At 39.7% G+C, this 19,789-nt stretch overlaps 1 protein-coding gene and 1 long non-coding RNA gene across 3 annotated transcripts in view; one reads left to right on the forward strand and one right to left on the reverse strand.

Annotated features, from left to right (window-relative positions):
• Positions 1–19,789, forward strand: part of TSPAN5 (tetraspanin 5) — an 82,418-nt gene that overhangs the window by 16,117 nt on the left and 46,512 nt on the right. Inside the window, exon 1 of one of the 2 annotated variants that reach the window (XM_072928563.1) lies at positions 4,137–4,262. The exons of the other annotated variant lie outside the window; for it this stretch is intronic. Coding sequence (XP_072784664.1) covers positions 4,152–4,262 — 111 coding nt within the window. The 5' untranslated portion in view covers positions 4,137–4,151. Of the gene's footprint in view, positions 1–4,136; positions 4,263–19,789 lie in introns of those variants that run through there. 2 annotated transcript variants of the gene reach the window in all.
• Positions 1,240–1,899, reverse strand: LOC140683991 (uncharacterized). Its single transcript, XR_012055743.1, has 2 exons — positions 1,720–1,899; positions 1,240–1,419 (listed from the first exon to the last, which is right to left on the reverse strand). It is a non-coding gene; the product is annotated as an uncharacterized lncRNA (long non-coding RNA).

Consider the following 19,789-nt stretch of genomic DNA (forward strand, 5'->3'; position numbering starts at 1 on the left):
AATCCTCCTAAGTTTCAAAGGTTATTATTGGAAATAATTTTGTGAGCTTATTAAAGGTAGCTCTAAAATTTTCAAGAAATTGTAACTTTCATGAAAATATATAGCGTTAAAATATTGTTTTAAATCCAGACACATTCACTATTAATCTGTCCCCATAATATGGGTGTTTTGCATTTAACATAAAAGGGAATGTTCTTGGATTTGGATAGGACTCAAGAATGAAAACTTCCACAGGGCTAGACAGAAAGTTGTTTTGAAGCTTTTATGGGTGATATGCTGTGAGGTGTTTTAGTCTTTTTTCTGTGATGTCTAATATGCTTGGTTGAAGCATTTCTTCATATAGAAAATGAATAAAATAAGGTGTCACTGCCAAGGAGGACCTCAGCCTTCTAGATATGCAACTAAGAGGCCATACCTGTGACCATGGTGGACCAGGCAATAGATCTGTTGCAGGTAAATATCATCAGAAAGTGGCCAGTGGTAGAGAGCTGGTGAGAAGTGTAAGAAACAAGGCAGGTACATAGTGATAAATCTTAGGGAGTATGCTCTGAATCCCCAGCCTTTCAGATCCAGGAGCAGTAGCTTTGTACTTGATATCACTATATGATTTTTTTCTTTGTGAATTTATCTGATTGATCATTGAATCTCTAATTTTCTGAAGTGAATGACATCCAGTTGTTATCTGTACCTTTTTTCCATTAGTATTGGCTTACTCTGAGAGAGGTGGAGTTCCAACAGGCATTCTGCAGCTTGGAGTCAATTAACTTTCATGTTCATCTGCTTAGGTTCTGTGAAACCACAATGAAAATCCTGCATCTAAAGAATGTAGCTTAAAACACCTTTTATCTTCTCCCTGCTGTACCATGCTCCTGGCTCTTCCACATAATACCATTAAGAAACAAATTTTGGATGCCTTTCTTTTCAGTGGTTCAGATGGTTGAATTACAAATGTAGGAGGCATGTCAAGTCAAGTGAGTGTACCAGTCCAAGGCAACTACAGCTGGATGTCATAGATGAAAAAGCTTGCTGCTGGGAAGAGGAGCTTTAAGTTTCCAGATGGTGACCTAGTTGGCTCTCAACACAGCTCCTCCAGTTACAATGAAATAACCATTTTCAGCCCAGGCCATGTGTAACAGTAAGACATAGAGTTGGCAGTTTTTTACAACTGCAATTCTTGCAGCTTTGTCCTTTTTCATCCTCTCTTTCCTGTGCTTCACAAAAGGAAGAAACATGCAAGTCTAAACTCCCAGAATCCTTATTTAATTCTGCCATTGATTACAGTGCATTCTTATTAAGTAACAAAATAGTGTACAAAAAATGAGACTTCTGTCATGGGCAGGTGAATCTGACGGGTGTTCTCAGGCAGACACCAGACTATGCTCTCCTGTGATTAATATTTTGGAAGATTCCAGTAATTGTCTGTAACATAAAAGGTCAAATGTAGCACTTACCTGTTATTTTGGAAGGAAAGGTGTAAAGTTCCTTTCTTGTCTGGGCCCCGATAAAGCTCCTAAGCTAATGTGTGGGTTGTGGGCTGTGCTGCCTAGGCTGTCTGTGAAGCAGAGATCAGTGTTGTGCTGAGAGTAGAACCCTGAGGGGTTGCAAAAGGTAAATCAATAGTCAGGCAGGAGAGTGAAGTCAGAAATGTGACATCTGGAAGGTTGTGTTGTAGCCCAAGAAAATTTGTTAATCAAGGCAAATTTATAAGCGTCATCTTACTTTATACCACAGCATTGGACATCTGATAAATGAAACATCTTTTCTTGTTTATTTGCATAGTAGTCCTGGGAAGGAAGAAGGAATGTGTTGTGGATGACAACCAGTATTCACTGGCTGATGAATAGAGAGGCAAGAGAGCAATATAAACCCGATGGCATGATCAGATCCTTTAAAGCTAGGTGACCATACAGAGACTGACTTCAGATTTAAGCTACTTTACTAGGCTTGAGAATAAGAAAAAAAATAGCTTACAGAGTTCTAGGACTTTTTGTTCTACTTAAAAATAATAAATGAGTGCTTCTGAATGCCTTTGTAAATTCTTATTCCCAGGGCTCAGGTCCATGATCTGATTCCCTTAGGAGCTGGGTTCCCAAATAAAGAACTTAGTCTTGTTGCTGTATGAAAACTAAAAAAACACAAACAAACAAACAAACAAAAAAAAAAAAACCAAAAAAAACCCCCATGAGAAAACAGTTTGGTAGCTGTTCATAATGAAATCTGTTTTATTTGCTGTATGAGGATCTGTTTTGGAAGTACTTCAATGACAAGCTGGACAATGGAACAAATCACTTTAAGGCTTAGCATTTAATTGTGTATTACTTTGGTTGGATGTTTTTGTTTTCTTAAGTTTTTAGGTGTGTGGTTTTGTGTGGTTTTTTTGGGGGGGTTGAGTGGTTTTGGGGTTTTGTTTGGTTATATATATGTGAAATACTTGGATTAATTCCTCCTTTCTTAGCAGCAACTAAGAGTTGTTCCCTCTCTGCCCCATCCTTGTTGCTCAGTGTGTAACTGTGTTCTGCATTGTGCCTTGATCTTGCATATGGTAGATTCTACTGAATGAGAAATAAACCCATTTTGCAAATTGAATTTAATGCTGTTGGCTAGCTCTACTTCCAAAAGTGACATTGCTAGAAAACTGTGGATTTTTCTAGCATTAATAAAATTGAGTGTGGGCAACATGTGCTAGCACACTTACTTATATACATATATATACAAGTATGCTTGTGTGTGTATATGTGTATATTTTAACTCTTTTTCCTTGTTCTGTTTTTTCACTTCTGCTCCATACCAATACTGCTGAAGCTTGTGTAAGAGGACAGCTTTTGCTCTTGCCAGCCAGAATCTGTTTTTGCAGTGAGGGGTCCCTGCTGGGGAAGCCTTTCTTTTCCTGCTCTTTCTTCTCTCCGCAGGGTAGCAGGCATAAGGACTGCCCTCCCGTCTGCTCTGCTGACAGCCGCGCCTTCTCTGCTCCGGCTGCAGCAGCTGCCGCTCCTCAGCCTGACTGAGAGAGCATAAATTAAAATACAAAGGTCTCCTGTGGCCACTCTTGGCTGGCAGTGCAATGGCAGATCAGACCTTCCTACATCATCTTCACTTGACTTTGTTCTTTTTCTCAAGAATTTCCTCTGCATTTGTCTCAGTCACAGTCTTTTGCCACTGAGCTGAATAGAAGCAGCAGTTCAGTAACTCTAAATGTTTTATGTACTTGTGTCACTGGAGCAGTTTGTAGAGAAAAGAATCAGTGATGTGGGTTTCACCAAAAGCTCGAGTCTTTCTGCTTTTCATACTGCTTGGAGGAGATGAACTCTTTGTTTGCTTTTCATGGCTGCTGAAGATCTAGGGCTAGTTTCTGTTCTCATCTCCCCACGAAGTCAGTGGGAGTGTTAGGAACAGCAGAACCGTTGTGCTGCCATTGTGTGTGTGTGACTGAGGGTGCAGCACTCAGCACGAGTGTTTTCTCCAGTGGGCTTTTATTGCTTTGCAACCTGGTGTCTTACAATGGTCATGTTGAGGGTCTCGGCTCCAGAGGGTGGAGAGGGAGCTACTTATTGATGGGATGGAAAACCATGCCACAAAACTGGCTATTTGGAATTCCTGACACAACTGTGGGTTTGGGGCTTTTTTTTTTGGGGGGGGGGGGGTGTTTGCTTTGTTTTGTGGTGTTGTGGTTGTTTTTTTTGGTTTTGTTTTTTTGTTAGGGGTTTTTTTTTGGTTTTTTTTTTTTTTGGTTTTTTTTTTTTTTTTTTGTGAGGGAGTTGCTCTGGGTTGTTTTGTTTTTGCCCTGTGCTTGTCTGACATAGCAGAGGTTTTCTGGCTCAGTGTGCTTAAATATGAGGACTGTTCCTTGTATGTGGTAAGTGGTAAGGATGATGATTATTTTTAATTGTCTTATTAAAGTAATTTTGTCTGCTTCCCCTGCTTTTTCTTGCCTTAGATCCTGCAGGCTGGTTTGGCCTATGCCAATGACATTGAATACTGTTTTTATAAAGTGCTCACGTTTTTGCTAGTCCTCATATCTGTTTCAGTCAAAGTCTGAATTCCAACACCTTTATGTGAAAAAATTAAACTGACTAATATTTTGAGTGTTTTTTATTTTTTTAACCCTTGAAACACTTTTTTTTTCCCCTTTTTTTTCCCATTTCTTCCCCACCATGGAGTGCCATGTTAAACTTGCATCCTCTTGTGTTGTAGCTTCTGTCATGTTGGATTTGTCTCCAGGGCATTGTCTGGATTGGAAGGCAGCCCTAAGGAAAAGCATTTCAGTAAGTGTTTCATTTCAGTCCCGGAAAATCATGTAAGAACTGAGAACCTGTTCTTTTTTATTTCTGTTTGTATAATTGTCAGCTAGTCCTCAATGCAAGTTTGTTTGGGTCCTCTGTTCATTTTATCCACTGCTCTCTGGATTATGGATGTGGAGGTTCTCCATGATTTGTGCAATGACTCAATTGTTTGTTTTTAATGTAGATATGTTTTGGCTTTAAATGTAAGGCTCCGCAACAGTGAATGAACAGCATGAATACCGTTTTGTCATACTTAATAATATTCCAGACTGTGAAAGCCTAAAAACAAAACATGCCTAAGCTTAGAACATTTTTATCCATAGTTGTCTTACATATAAAATAAAATTTCTCACAGAAATCTCTTTATTTCTGTAGTTGACTTTATGGATTTGGAGGGAGGGAAGTATCAGGACTTTATCATGCTGTTCCTTTTATCATGCTGATTAGGCAAGTGAAGGCTACCATGGTGGTGGGGCAGGAGGACAGCAAGTGTGCAAGTGAACTGTTAAATTAAAGCAAAATGCACAGGTGATGAAAAATGCGTGTCCTTTTCCTTCAGTTAGTTCCATGCTAGTAGCAGGTGCAGATGAAGAAGTGACATCCTGTATTTCCATGTCACACAGAGCAGGATGAGTGGGACAGCAAGTGGCTGTGCAGCATCCACACAGTGGCAGAGCATTTCTGTAGCTGTTGCTAGCTCTGCCCTGTAACTCCACCCCAGCTGGTACAAACAATAGTGGGTCTGGGTTGTGAACTTGCAAGCCAAGGCTTGCATTGAGTAAATTGGGCTCTGTTAGCTGCTCTTCTGGAGAGCTGTTGTAACTGCAGGTTGACTCTTCCTTTCTTTTTTTTATCCCTCCTTTTTATCTTAGTGAGATTTTTACAGGAGGAGAATGAGAAGTGTTCTGTGCATTGATTTGTTGCTTGTCTGCTTAATTCTGATCAGTTCAAGAATATTTTGGTACAAAGAGTCCAGGGTGTGGTGAGATTACCCAAGAAGTTTGCTAAGGACATGTGAAGTGAATTGCAGGAATTCTACTGTTGGTGTCAGCTGATGGTGCATACTTTTTTTTGGTTCTGAAATGGTGTCATCCTTGAATACATTTTTGTGAATCACTGTCACTTGACTTGCTTGTGGGTTCAGAAGATCGATCTTTGTGTAAAGCTCCTCCTGTCCTTTCCTGGCTGATTAAATAAATAACATTTTTCTGAATTTTTGGCATATCTTTGTGTTTGTGTTACCCTTTAAAGGATAGGAAGAGAACCCAGAAACATATCTACATCCTCTTCTTATTCGATCCCCTAACTAAAAAGCGGACATGAAGAGTTCACGAGGGCACTTTTGATATTAGTGCTGCTCTATTCTGCAGGCGAGAAAATAAGCAAATGGGAGCAGTAGCTGAAGTACTTGGTAGACTGTAATTGTCTACTATTGCACTGTGATTTACAAAGATTGTAGAGGCAATATAAATAGCATTGGTGGTGATTTCTCTTTTTCAGGCATTGTTCTTTCCACCCTCAGTTATAACCAGTGCCCTTTAATTACAGCTCCCTGTCTAATATGAGCTGAAGAAGGTCAGTGTTAGAGAGGGAGGGTGGAACTACAGTGTGGAATTCATTGGCCTGGCCCCTAGTGTGATTCAGCTTTTATGCTTGCTGACATGGCCTTTTCACAACATAAGATACTTTGTTCATTTGTTAGTATTGTGCTGGGTGTTTGCAATGCTTTCAAACAGGCTGATCATGAGATTTTGATTTTTTTGACACTTGGTTGGGGTTGACTGTCCTGGCCTATGTACTTCTGTGGGTACTGTAATAATATAAATAACTGCGCTTCTCATTCTGACCAAGTATATTATTAAAGTGTCACTTTAAGTGTAGCAGTGAAGAACGCATTAGTAAGGAAGAATAAGGCATGCAGCTGTTGGGTTTTCATTTTTGACAGTACCTACTTAATCTTCCCAGGACCTTCCATTTTTTCATGGCAACTTGGGAAACAACTGCTGATAGATTGTTTACCTTGAGGACATTGAAAAGTATAGTTCAAAAGGGTAGTTCATTCTGTTCTGTTTACTTCCTACAGCAGTGAGGCTTGGTCTGGTTTCTGTGTTAAGAAGCCAATTACTCTGACTGGGTCTCTCTTATAGGCTATAGACAAACACAGTGCAAACTTGCCCAGGGTATGGTAAAGTTTTGGACTGAAATAATAGGCTTTGGTTTGGTGTGGCTTGCTGTTGTCAGTACTTTGGTCAGAATTGGGTAGGCTGTGCAGATAGCTGGCTAGTTACAATATGCTTGCATTAAGAATATTTATTTTGGCATTAAAAAAACACGTAGTTCATGCTATAAATAAAGTCCTTCCTTGCTAATCTTGCATTTGTTCCTAAAAGGGACTGTACTTCAGAGATACCTATAGAAAAGCAGAGATGATTTAGTTTTGAGCAGTTACTGAAAAACTAATCCTATACTCCAGAATATAATGAATTGTGGATTCTTTACTCCATTGAATGAATTATGACTGGTGACCTACTTTATTTGCATATTTAACATACCAGATACTTTTTGTTAATGGGGTTGGGGTTTTTTTTCTTGTTTCCTAGGAAACAAATGCCCTGGTATACTAAAGAACAGCTATTGTATGGAGACTGCTGCCTGTCTGAGCATTGTTCTCTTGTAGGTGGAAGGCTTTAAAGAGGAAAGAGCTGGAGTTTTTAAAAACACCTTTATTAACCGAAATAGCACAAGGATGTGTTTCAAACTGCTGTGAAACTTGTCAATGTATTAGTGTTTTTCTCAGTAGGAGTATGCGTTGTAATGGCCTATCTACTAAAAGTGCTGTATATGTTCCCATTGAAGGCATACCAAAAGAAACTGAATGAGTAACTAATAAATGGTTGCTCTTGTCATCCTTCCTGTAGATGCATATTTCTAAAAGTGTTTTATTTTGAATTATCTGGAATGGAACTAATAATGCAGAATTTGGCATAGAGTAGACTTCAGGAAGTAGTATTTTGTTACTGGAGTAGGTAAAGAGAGGAGTGGGAAACCTTTTAAATGTAAAAATTGTCTCAAGTTTGTTCTGCTGCTGACTTGCTTATTTTTTAGCCCAGTGTTTATTGTTGCAGCATTAAAAAAAATAGGTGTGGTTGTTGCAATGTTAAATTTGGAGCTGTGACAGTGGAATGGTGTTAGGGTTGGTAATAATGAATATTACTAAGTGGTGAACAAAAACTGGCTCACTGCTTGAATTGTTAGGTGAACTGATGAGTTTAGGAGAGTGTTGTTTGGAGAATGCTGAGCATATCGGAGGAGAAAGAATATAGGGAGCATCTGTGAGTTTTTGGTAGTGTGTGACAAAAAAAGCTAAGTACTTAGGTTTGAAAGTGCTGCACAATTCCCCTTTGGTCTTTCTATGCTGACTTCAAAAACTCGTAAGGACCAATGCTCAGTGGTGCTGGTAACTTACAGCTGCATCTCTGGGAATCTGTGACTTATTCTGCTGCTTCCAGACTGCTTGAGCTGAGTGTGTAGCATGCAGTGCCAGTCTCAATACACACAGCACTGGTACCTGAGTTGTGTGCTGCAAGGGCTTGGTGCTTGTTATTCAGATAATTTTCTCTTTTCTTAGTCCACAGAGTGTTAAGAAGGGAATAGTGGCAGGATGAGAGAAATCCATGTAGCTCTGCAATTCCTTGTCAGGGCTTTATTTTGGGCAGCCTTTATTCAGCCCCTTGCTGAGGGAGGCACAGGTAGCCAACAGTAGCAGCGTATGACTATGAGCTGCCCAGAAAGGGGAGCAAAATAAGGATGTGCTGGGGAGTAGAGCTTGTTTGCTTGCAAGTGCTTGAGGATTTGACATTCAACAGGTAATTTTGTCCATATTTGCCAGTAGTAGGGATATAATACATACTTCTTGCATTCTCTAAGTGTTAGAACTTTCAAAAAGCTAAATATCCTCCAATAATAAACTGCAGTGAAGGTCCCTGCTTAAATGTGATGTTTTTGTTTGTTTTGTAATTAAGAAAATTGAAGTTTTCAAAGTAAGACTTTGATGCAAGAGCTGGGGGTGAAAGGAAAGTGAAGCAGAGTGAAACCATGTCCGTAAGTGCCGCATCTACCCTGTATTTTATGGTCGATTGCTACAATGGAGCATGTTTTGTGAAGAGGGAAAGAAATTATTTTTCTTATGAGAAAGCTCTTTTTGGGGTTAGGGGGAGGTTCAGATTGTGTGGTAAGTTCTGCAAATGGATCAGATAGTCATCTCCACAGGTAATCCTCATGTAGCTTATCCAGTGGTTTTGCCTAGTGGAAAGAAGGTAGGTGGCTGACATTGCTCTGGATGTTCAATACCAACCTCAACTGCTTCATGAGTACCTGCTCCTACTTGTGCTTGGTCAAAAAGATAACTGACTGCTAGTAAGAAAAGATTTTACTGAGTTTTTTCAGATTTTTTTTGTTACTTTTTAAAGAAAGCTCAAGTTTTCAAACTGCACACATGCCAGTTTTTCTGACTTGAGATTACATTATGGCACTGCACCTCTTCACTAATTACCAGTAAATCTGATCAAAGTAGACCCAAATCTGAAGACACAAGTATTGTTTATTAGTCTTTTCAGGTGTCTGATTCAAGTTCTTGTGAAAGCAGCTGTATGTTATGTGATCTGGACCTCCTGCAAGAGCTGTGTGCCAGTGGAACTGCTGATTTTCTTATCTCATTCTGTGTGTAAAATAAGACTTTTTCAACAGATGGACTCAGTAATAGGCAAACATTTTCAGATTTCAACACAAAACATAAGCGAAACCTAGTTCTCACGCTGTTAAGGCATCTAAAATAGATTTTCATCTCTAAGGTCTAGAGAGAGGGAGAGGAAAAATCCCAGATCTAGGTGTTGTAGACCTCTTGAAGATCTACAGAACAACTGAACTGAACTGCCCCTTTGTGTGATAAATACTTAGCATGTGAATGAATAAATGATTTCATGAGAGGTTGCTGGTTAGCTTGCTCTCTTCCCCCAGTGACTGTGGGAGAGTCCTTGGGAGAACTCTGTGCCTGACTATTCAGTTTTTAACACTCATGGATGCAGCAACTAAAACTGCACGAAATGGAGTGGCCAGGCATCTAGGAAGGCATCTTGTAATTTCAGCTGGGATTAAAGCCTGTGAGCAGTGACCATGGCAAATTTTGCAACATGCCGTGTTAATTTAACCATAAGAGTTCCTGTTCTATGAGTACACTAATGAACACTGTTACAAGCTGTTTTCTTTGAAAATGCTGGATGCCCTCCTCTCCCCAAACCCAGGGCTTATCTCTGTTGCCTTTCTTATGGTCACTTTTTGAGAGAAGGTGGAAGGAGATTCTGGTGAACAAAGTGAAAATTGCAAATAGGACTGTAACTTCTGTATCTTCATTAAGTGCTCCCATCTGTTGGATTGTTAATACTTCTCTTGTTTCACTTAGTATAGGTTTTTCTGGATAATACATATCATGCATATTTATTGCTGCTCTTAGAGCACTTACATGCAAGTATAAAAACTCTGAACTGTTGTGTATTGGAGGTAATTGTATTAAATAGTATTTGAGTGTACACAAATGCAAAGTAAAGGCACGCTCTGCTGTGGAACAATTAAATGTGCCACTTAGGCAAGATCTCAAGTGTTGTAGAAAATACATGTGGAAATGTTTTAAGAGTTCATTACATAACTAGGACATCTGATTATTGTTACTCAAATCTCTTCTCACAATAAAAGCCAAAAACTTGTAGAGGAGTTGTCCTTGTATATTAGCATCATCCCACTGTTCCACATTGCAGTGTAAATTCAAAGCAACACTGATGCAGCATTAGGGTGCTTCACTCTTAGTGGAAAGTTATTATTTAATTCAGCTTCACTAGGCTTTTCATTTTATTTAATGATATGAACATAGGAAATTTTCCTTTTTTTTTTTCCTTTTAGTAAAGAAATTCAGATTTGAAAATGTGTGGTAGATGTGTACATAAGCAAGCAGTCACTCCAAATATCATTCTGCCTTGTTGGTTATATTGCAGGATGATTTTCCTGGGCTTTCCCTTCTGTTTGTTATCTACTGTAGCTTGATAAGGAGATCCAAAATGGACTTCTGTGGGCTCCTTCCTTGAGCTCTGTTTGTACCCTGCAACTGCAAGGACCATGAAGAGACCAGCTGGACACTTAAAAATATAGGAAAGGATATTGGAACATAATCCCACAGAGTTTCTTAAATCTGCTAAGATTACTCACCACTGCTAAAGTTAGCTTTTGCCTAAGGTTTTGGAAACCAGGTGCTCTGAGGAAATGAAACTGGTGACCAGCTAAAAGAGCAGTGTCAAGCAGTGCCTACAGCTGTCCCAGGTTGATGTCAGCTGACACTGGTGATGTGGGAATGTATTCTCACAACAGCTGTAGTGTTGCTGGGGTCCCTTGGTGTGAATTGCATGTGGCAGTGCCTGCTGGGAAAGATCACTTTCCTTACTGGGGTTCCTTCTCTGGTGTTGGAGGACACAGTGATGATAGGAGAAGCAGAAGATAAGGACTCTGCTCTAGTGTGCTGTGGGATTAAAGCAGTGTTTTCTTCAGCACTGGTGACTCATATGTTGATCAAAGCTTTAGTTCTCCTAAGTGCTGTGTGTGCAAAATCAATGCTTAATTTTACATCTAGATCATTGTCATATGTTCTAGTGGCTGCAGAACAGATCAGCAAGAGAGTAGCGAGGTGCAAATGACACATCTGCTGTTTTAATTCAAAGTACTTGATTATTAGGACTCCTAAGTTTCAAATTTTTGTATAATAATAATACTGCTTTTTCATGATGCTTCTTGTTACATTCAGTAACTTCTTGCAGAACGAAATAGAAAATCGTGTCTGTGTTAATCATGCTTAGTTTGTTTAGAGGAGCATCCTTTCAGAAAAAATTCGGTGAGTTTTAGCTCTGTGTTATATGAAGTGACTGTCTTGGTGGCAGATTCTCTGTCTGCTGGCAGGCGACACTGATAATTGTACTGGTGTCACTGTTGGTTTGACAGATCTCTTAGCTGAAATGGTAAAATAATATCAGTTGTAAATGTATTGTTACATCTTATTTGTTTCCTTTGAAAATGACATAATTCATGGTTCCAGTTTAGAGAAGAGCTAAAGGAAGTAGTGTCTTGAGGAGGAAGCAATCTCTGTGCCAGGGTGGAGGAGGAATTAGCATTGCAGGGAAGATCTGAGGCTTAAGAACTGTTGCTGATAAAAGGCTACTTGCATAGGCACAGACCAAACCGTGCCAGAAAGCACATCAGTATGTGCCCACATATTCCTGGAAAGGAAATCAGGATCAACTATAAGAGAATGTAGTGGAAGTTCTCTGTGGTGTTGTCAGTTTTCTGATTGCAGGCTAAATGCAGTGATGCAGTGAATTTAAAATGGGAGGAACTGAAAAAGATTGCTTTTGCCTGCAGATGTCAAACATCACGCAGTTATCACAAGTGTATTGAAGATTGTTTTTAATGGGAGTATTAAATCTGTTATGCTTTGGTTGCCTTTTAGCTACCTGTATTTCAGGCTTGTCCTCACTTTTTTTTTCCCTCTCCATTTAATGCAGGTTGCTCAGTGCAGGACTAAATAATAATTTTTTACTCTCAAGTAAATTACTATGTATTAGTGGTTATATAGTGAGATTTATTTTATTCCTTGCTTCATTCCAGTGTATCATCAGTTCTTATGCCATGTAAACCCCCGCATTTCAGTGTTGTTTTGCAATCTGCTTTGACCTTTTTTTAAACACAACTGGCTTTTTTTCCTTGTATCTTAGAAATAGAGTTGAGTGATTAACCTGCAGAATAGCAAGTGTGATTTGGGTTATTTAGACCTGAATATTTTGAGATATCTTTTTTTAGGATTTCACTAGTGTGTGATTTTTCTTTTTCTTTTGCTCGCACTGTGGCTAGTGCATGCATACTGCATGGGATAGGACAGGAAGGTTCTCTTACTTTTAGATCAGATTCTCCTCAGCAGAATTGCAGGGAAGAGGGAATTGGTGCTTTAAATTTGCTGCAGTGTGGATAATTTTACTGACATGTAGCCATGATAATGAATTAAGTGCACGAACATTGCCAAGAGAGAGGTTGTGTGGCTGCTGTGCTGCCCTTTCACTTTTATTGGCTCTTGGTGGCACCCCAACCTACTGCTGGGGACGGGATCCTTGTGTTCTGCCTGCACTTTAAACCTGGAGTGGTTGGTGTTCATCTGTGTTCACTCATTCTCTTCTAGTGCTTCCTTAATTAGCTGAGAACACTGCATACCTGCAGTGTTTTTCTAAGGATATGCTTTTCCTGCAAGGAAGTTCAATGAAATGCAACCCTATGCTCCTGAAGCAACAGATGGAAAGCTTTTTGTTGCAGAGGTGCTTTTGCTATTAGCTGATGCATGAATTTCAGTTTTTCTTCAGATATGGTTAGGTGTACTCCTGTTGCCCTCACTAGCCACTCCTAGTTGCTCATGATTTCAGCAGAGCTCAAGGAAAGAAGCAGCAGTGTTGGGAAGAGTGATGTGATAGCACTTGTTTTTGATATTCAAGAGCAGCAGAAGTTACCTGCATATGAAAAGGGTTTTACAGTGAATAGGTTTTTCTCATCAGCTGGAGTGAGACTTTATCTTAACATTTTCTCCCAGAAGCTGTACTTCTGAGTTTGCTGGAAGTTGGTTTATTGTGTGAGATGTATTGGCACTGATGCTGTTGAAAGCCTATTTTACATGACAGTATAATAGTAAATTTAGGTGAATGCTTTTGAAACCTTTCACAAGAGCTGAGATTTAACACTATAATTTTTTTCTTGGGTTGTGTTTCAAAGTAATTATTTTCTACCTTCTTTATATAATCTGTAGGGAAACAAAGCAATTTAAAGATTAACAAGCAGAAGCTCATAAAAAGCTTCTACATCTATAGTAGCTAGTGATAAATAATCTTTTTAACAATGGATTTGTTGCTGAAGGTAAGAATTGCTCCCTGGTATTTAATTACTTGAGCTGATTTTGTTCATATACTAGAAATATTGCTGTGCTCCAGTCCTGTGCTTATTGGTCAAGTTGGAGTGTCTATATCAGCCCTGAGATGGAGCTTTTAATGCAGAAGTCATGCAGCATCATTTCCTGATTGTCTTGAGTGGAACTGCCCCAAGCTGGCAGTCCTCAGGCTTGCAGCTGCTTTGCTGTATTGTGCCAGCATTGGCTGGGGAGAGGCAGCAGGCAGGGAAATAGGCTTTCCCAAGGGGAGGTTAATTTAAAATACTTCAGAAATTATGTGTTCCAGAAAGGGATTAAGATGAGGAAACTTAGCAAAGGTGTTTGAAAAAAGATGTGCCAGTTTGCAGATGATCTTGTCTCTGGGTTTTTGTGTGTGGAGGTTTTTGCCTTGCAACGGAGCAGATCATGGCAGGTGGAATTATTTTAGCCCTTAGATTAGAACAGTAAAATGTTTGAAATATATGCTTAGTACAGTTCTTAAGATGTAACACTGTGGAGCAGTGCTGGATGTGCAGTTATTCCCACTGTCCACTCCTCAGCTACAATATTATTGATGGAATCATAAACACTTACATATAATCAGTTCGGATGATGAAACCCTGCCTGGTTAATTTGCCATTAGGTATTTTAAAGTGCTCTAACCAGAGAATGCTGAAGGTTGAGGAGAATTTTAAAAACTTCTTCCACAACTTTTGCCTTTCAGTTTTCTTGGTGAAGCCACTTACAAGCTTATTTGGATCTGGAAGGACAGAAAGACTTGATAGAGATTTGCCAGAAGCATCTTTTAACAGAGTAGATTTTCTGGTAGGTCATTCTGGTCTGTTGGCCCAGTCCATGCTGCCCAATGCTAGGAAGTAAATGGTCTCTTGGAGCCAAGTGTCCCAGTGCTGTAGCCAGGCTGATTAAATTGGGCTGATACTGGGATATTGTCATGAGGGAGCACATCTGCACAGCCTGGAGTCAGGGAAGGGTAAAAGAGCCCCTCTGTGGGTCTCTTTGCTACCCAGCTCTGTATTTGGCACTGCAGGACTTGCTGGACTGAGCAGTAAGTGTGGGGTGAGCACTGTGTATGCCTGTGCCACATGGTGCCCCAGTCACAGAATCTGTAGCGTGTTGGGTCTGTCAGGCTTGGATGGAAAGTGCCGCAGGTGGCTTGGGGGGAAGCCCTGCCCACCCACCTGTGACAGGCTCGGGACCCAGGCAGCTCCTGCTCTAGCCTTGGGCTATGCCCTGCTAATTTCCTTTTGTTCCAGCTGGACAAAAATGGCCTAAGTGCTGTTGCCACACACTGTCCTTCCTTCTCAGCTGGGTGGAGTGCTACTTTTAAAAATAACTATCACAGAATTAGGGAGTTGGAAGGGACCCACAAGAACCATGGAGTCCTGCTCTTAAGTGGATGGCCCACGGGAGGATGGAACCCCCAAGCTTATCAGCACCACCTCTGTGGCTACACCAGACCTGAAGCTGGTGACTTGTGACAGTAGTTCTCCCAGTAGTGGCTAGTATGTGTGGAGCTGTACAGAAAACGTTTTGTAAATCTTACCTAAAGGCTCCAGTCTTTGACTGTTGTTTCTTCTCATTTAGATAATTTTGGTGCATTGCACATCTTTTGTTTAAAGCCTTGTACCCAATTTTCTGTAAGAGGCTTAAATTTGCAGGACTTGTTATCAGTTCTAACATGTTAATGGTTCAAGAATAGTGCCAAATCAACAGTTTGTTCAATTTTTAATTAGGATTCTTTTATATCTGACAGTTTTTTGTAATTGCCAGTCATTCTACAGTTTTAAAAAAAACGAAATCAAATTACTTTGTCCAATTTGTGATGTTATTGTGAGCAGTTGGAAAGAGAGGCAGCCCACTTCAGCTAATTGTGTTGTAACTGTCCTAGTGGCTGTGACAAATTGTATTAACTCTTCTGTACTTAAGGGGAAAAATTAAATGGAAACAAGACTTGATGCAGAGGGCTGGCTTTATTTGGTAAAATGTGTTTTAGTTTAAACTTTCGCTTGTTTTCAGCAGCACTGTTAGCTTGAGGTTTTGATGCATAGTTGTTTCTGAGGGCTCTTGAGTTGAGAGCCTTTACAGTTATGGGTAAAGGATTCTGTTTCATGTTTTATATTGTATGTAATCTTGCTTCTGGAGAGCTCAGCTGGGTCTTCTATGCAGGTCCTCAATTCAGGAATTTTGATTTGTCTTATTTTGAGTTTGTTGGGTTTTATTTGTTAGGGTTTTTTTTTTTGTTGTTATTTTTTTGTTATACTGATATCTCAAAATAGCAAGCTTATTTGTGACTAGCCAGCATAATTTGTGACTAGCCAGTCATAATTTGTGCCTAATTTTTGAGGGGGAGGAGGAATGTATTGACTTTTGCAAAATCTTGTTCCTGTACCATGGCCTACCAGTGGACTGAAAGATGGATGGCATTGCTATCTGATAATTCTTGTACCACCACTCTTCAAACTTTTGCTGACCTCTTGTCAAGAACACAGGGGAAGTAAGGTGCTAAATGTGTTATCCCCTTCTTCTTTCTTTGTAATAATTCTAAAGCCCTTTGGCCCACATCTGCAATGTTTATTGGAAGGAAAACGAATCTATACCTTTGATCCTATCCAAAAACCTTATCTGAAGAGACAGGGTAGGAACTGCTGCAGAGGACCCTGTTTTATTGACAGGAACTCTGAGCAGTTAAAGTTCTGAGTTGTCCTCTTCCTGAACTTGGAAGAGGAGGGAAAACCAAAAAAGCTAAAAACTGAAATATCCCTTAATATTCATATTCTAGCTCTGTTGCCAAAGGAAAGCTGCAGCAAAGCAAGAGGCTAAGAAGCTATGTGTGATGAATTAGTGCAACCCTTGAGTTACCCTCAAGTTACTAGTTGAGCATGGGAGGAGAAGGTGTGGCTTTCCAAAGGAACTGCAGAGCACTACTTGGTATTTGGCTCTGACATATTCCCAGTGATATGAATAGATTTCTTATGTTGCAGCACGTAAGCAGGATCAGAATGTGAGTCTACTACAGCAGTTGGTGAAAACAACATATGTTTAATTTTATGAAGACTTAAAGACAGATGGTGTCCCATAGAATAATTATATAACAGCCAAAATTCCCTTAACAAATCTTTTTATAATAGCTGTGATAATTATTCATAAATAGCCAGTCATTTCAGTATTTTTCTGTTACATAAATAGTACAGGGATCTAGTGTAGCCCCTCTTAAACTCTTGGGTGCATTTGTTCTTTAGTCCAGGTTATTTTTTTTCACTTGTCATTTTTAGTGTTCCCTTGTTTTTGACAAGAGGCCCAAGTGATGTGCACTTCTGTCCGGTCAAGTGAAATAAATCTGAAAATGTCACCTCTCCCTTACATCTGTCTTTTTTAAGCTTTTTTCTTTGCCTTCATGGACTCCCTGTGTTTTACTCCTCCTAGTCTCTGTCCAAAGAGATTAAAGTTCCCATAAAAAATTGTTTACTGTGTGTTCCCCTGTAGTTAGCCTTGGAGGAATGGAGTATTGAATTAAGATCTGTTTTCTGGGAACTGCTGGCTTTCATCCAAGATTTTATACCCATTTCTTCAGCTGTTATCTTGGATGTTTCTTGCATGACTCTTGAGTCGACTGGCAAGTTGTGTAGATTGCTGGAAAAGAGTTGTTAGAAATGGGTATGAGCTGGGCAACTACTCCTGAGGCATCAGCATAACAGCCTTTGGAGCACCAGTGGCCCTGATTGATCTGACATCAAGATGAACTGCCTGCTAGCAAAGGGCAGATGCCTTTTGATGAGGATTTTAAGGAATGGATTTAACAAACAATGTCCTTTCTTACCTCTCTAAGTCTAAGCCTTTCAGTATCTAGTAGCCCATAACCCATCTGCTTTCTGTATCCAAAGGGCAACTTGCCAACTCCTTGTAAGCCACAGGTCACCCCTCGACTGGCATTATCCTGGGGCAAGGGATAGAGAAAAGCTCTTTTGTAGTTCTTTGCCTGTATCATGTTTGTACTGATATCTACTTTTTCTGGCAAAGGTAGTATGTAGGGCAGGGATTCAGATACAGGTCATGCTAAGTAGGCTGGCCAAGGCTAGGGAGATGTTAAACTTACGAGGGACAGAATTCTGCTAACACAACATTTTAAATAATACTAATCAAAAGTAGAAGCCTGTGTTGAGCCCTGGCCAGTTTGTCTGCAAAGTGTGCGTCTTATTTAAAGGCCTCTTTGTTTTTCCCAAAGGAATCCTTGCTAGCTTCCTTGCTAGCCACAGACCTTTAGCAATCAAAACAGATGAGGGTTTGAAGAAGAAATTTTAGGAAAAACAGCAGCAAAAATACTTCAGTAAATGCCACTACAGTTTCTCTAATGGAGAAGTACTAACAGTGATTGCCTTTGGGACATCACACTTTATTCTCAGTGGTAGATGCAAGTCTGGCCATCGACAATTCTACTCGAGCAAGTTATAAGAAGTTCCTCATAGCAAGAGCAATGCAGGACTGCAAAGCAGTAGAGGCTGCTTGTGTTAGCCGGGTCATTTCTGTGAAAATGCATGTCTTATGTGCCCCTGTGCACAGCACTACTTAATGTCATGCTGTTTTACAGTAGTGTTAGACCTAAACAAATATCCTCCAGCAGTGACCTGGAAGCTGAGCTAAGGTTTTTGCTTGCTGGGGCTGTATCTGTTCAGGCAAGGGTCCTGGAAACTGGGCATTCACCTGTGAAAGCACAGATAGGAAATATTTGGAAGTTTTGTGGTGTTGGGGAAGAGGCTTTTTGCTAACCTTTGTATGTTATCAAATTAAGCCATTTCCAATAATAATAAATAAAATAAAAATCTCCCTTTCTAAGGTCAACCAACTTCCTGAGACTCTATAAATAAAGAAATACAAGTTTGTTAAAATATAACCAAGAGAACATCTTAATCTTTTATTAATTTTTAGGGGGGTTCATTCTAAGGTTCTTGTTTCAGTATGGAATTGTGTGGCTGGTAGTGTGGTTAATTCATCACTCTTTCTTCAGAAGATATTCAGATCAGATTCAGCCCATGCTCAGACAAATTGAGAAATTAAACAGGACAATGTCTTTAGCAGATGTGGTCTTGTATGTCTTAAATTTCCAAGCACCTAGACTGTTGATTACTCATTGGTGATAACTTTCATGATCATCCATTCGAGAAATCCAGTGATTTCTTGGTCTGGAAGTTGTTAGGACCCTTGCAGGACAGGTAAAAGTCTTATTTTCCAGCTCTAATATAGTTTTTGCCTTAAAACTTTTAAAATGTTCTTTCACATTTAGTATTTGCATTATACTGAACATGTCATTTGGTGTGGCATCCCCCTTGGGTGAGTTGGGGTCAGCTGTCCCAGCTATTTCCTCTCCCAACTCCATGTGCACTCCCAGCCTCCTCGCTGGGGTGGGATGAGGAGTAGAAAAGGCCTTGAATGTGTGCAAGTGCTGCTCAAGTGGAATGGAAATATTGCTGTGTTATCAACACTGTTTCCAGCACAAATCCAAAATAAAGTCCATACTAACTACCTTGAAGACAATTAACTCCATCCCAGCCAAAAACAGCATTCTGATGGAAATGGGGAATGCATGCAAAAGAAGGGGGTTAGGGGATAAAGCAGTGAAAGATTTCAAATAAAGTTCATTGTTAATATTGGTGTTTCTTATGTGGTCCTTAAAAATGACTATATTCAGTTTATTCTTTTGGGGGGAATGGCTAAAGAGAGTTAGAATTTGATGTTCATATTATGATGATGAATGTGACAGTTGCCAGCATTTTGCCATGGAATAGTCTCTCAGGTTTCTCCAATTGGTACAGCTTCTTTGCCTCTTTTTAGCAGTAGGAGACAGATCTTAAAAAAAAAAAAAATCTGTGCTGCTGCAAGGCAAACTGCACTAATATTTCATCTGTTCTAGACCATGGTATTGTGTGGAAGGTACAAGGTTCATGAGAAAAAGCTTACAAGCAGCAGTTAGTTGGTATGTGATTTATGCACCATGAAACTCCATTTAACTGTTTTAGGCCTTTTGTGCCCATGATTCTTAAGTGGATGTATTGTCTGTGACAGTCGGAGGACAGAGGCGCTTACATGCTCAGCAAGATGTTGAGGAGGAGTGAATTAGCTCCCTTTCCAACCTGGCGATAAAGAAAGGTAGGATTGTCAGCTTTCTCCACATGGTCATTTGCAGCATGTATGAAATATTTTATAGTGACCTGAAATATACGACTTTAAACAACACCACCAAGTGTTGAGGTATAGAGGTTTATTATCTTTATTGTATACTGCCAGATCTGGAGTCTACATTAGTCTCTTCAGTTTGCAATTTTTGTCACTCACAAAATCTTTCAATACATTCAACATGTTCTTGTCCTAGAAGTAAAAGCTTTCAGCTCAAAAGCAAAGAATGTATTCATTGAAGGCGTGGGACATGGCAACATAATTACAATGAGAGCTAGTAAGTTAGTCTGTACTAGCTGTAGTTACATCTTACTTTTGACAA

The sequence above is a fragment of the Taeniopygia guttata genome, chromosome 4, assembly GCF_048771995.1.
Source record: "Taeniopygia guttata chromosome 4, bTaeGut7.mat, whole genome shotgun sequence".
NCBI lineage: Eukaryota > Metazoa > Chordata > Aves > Passeriformes > Estrildidae > Taeniopygia > Taeniopygia guttata.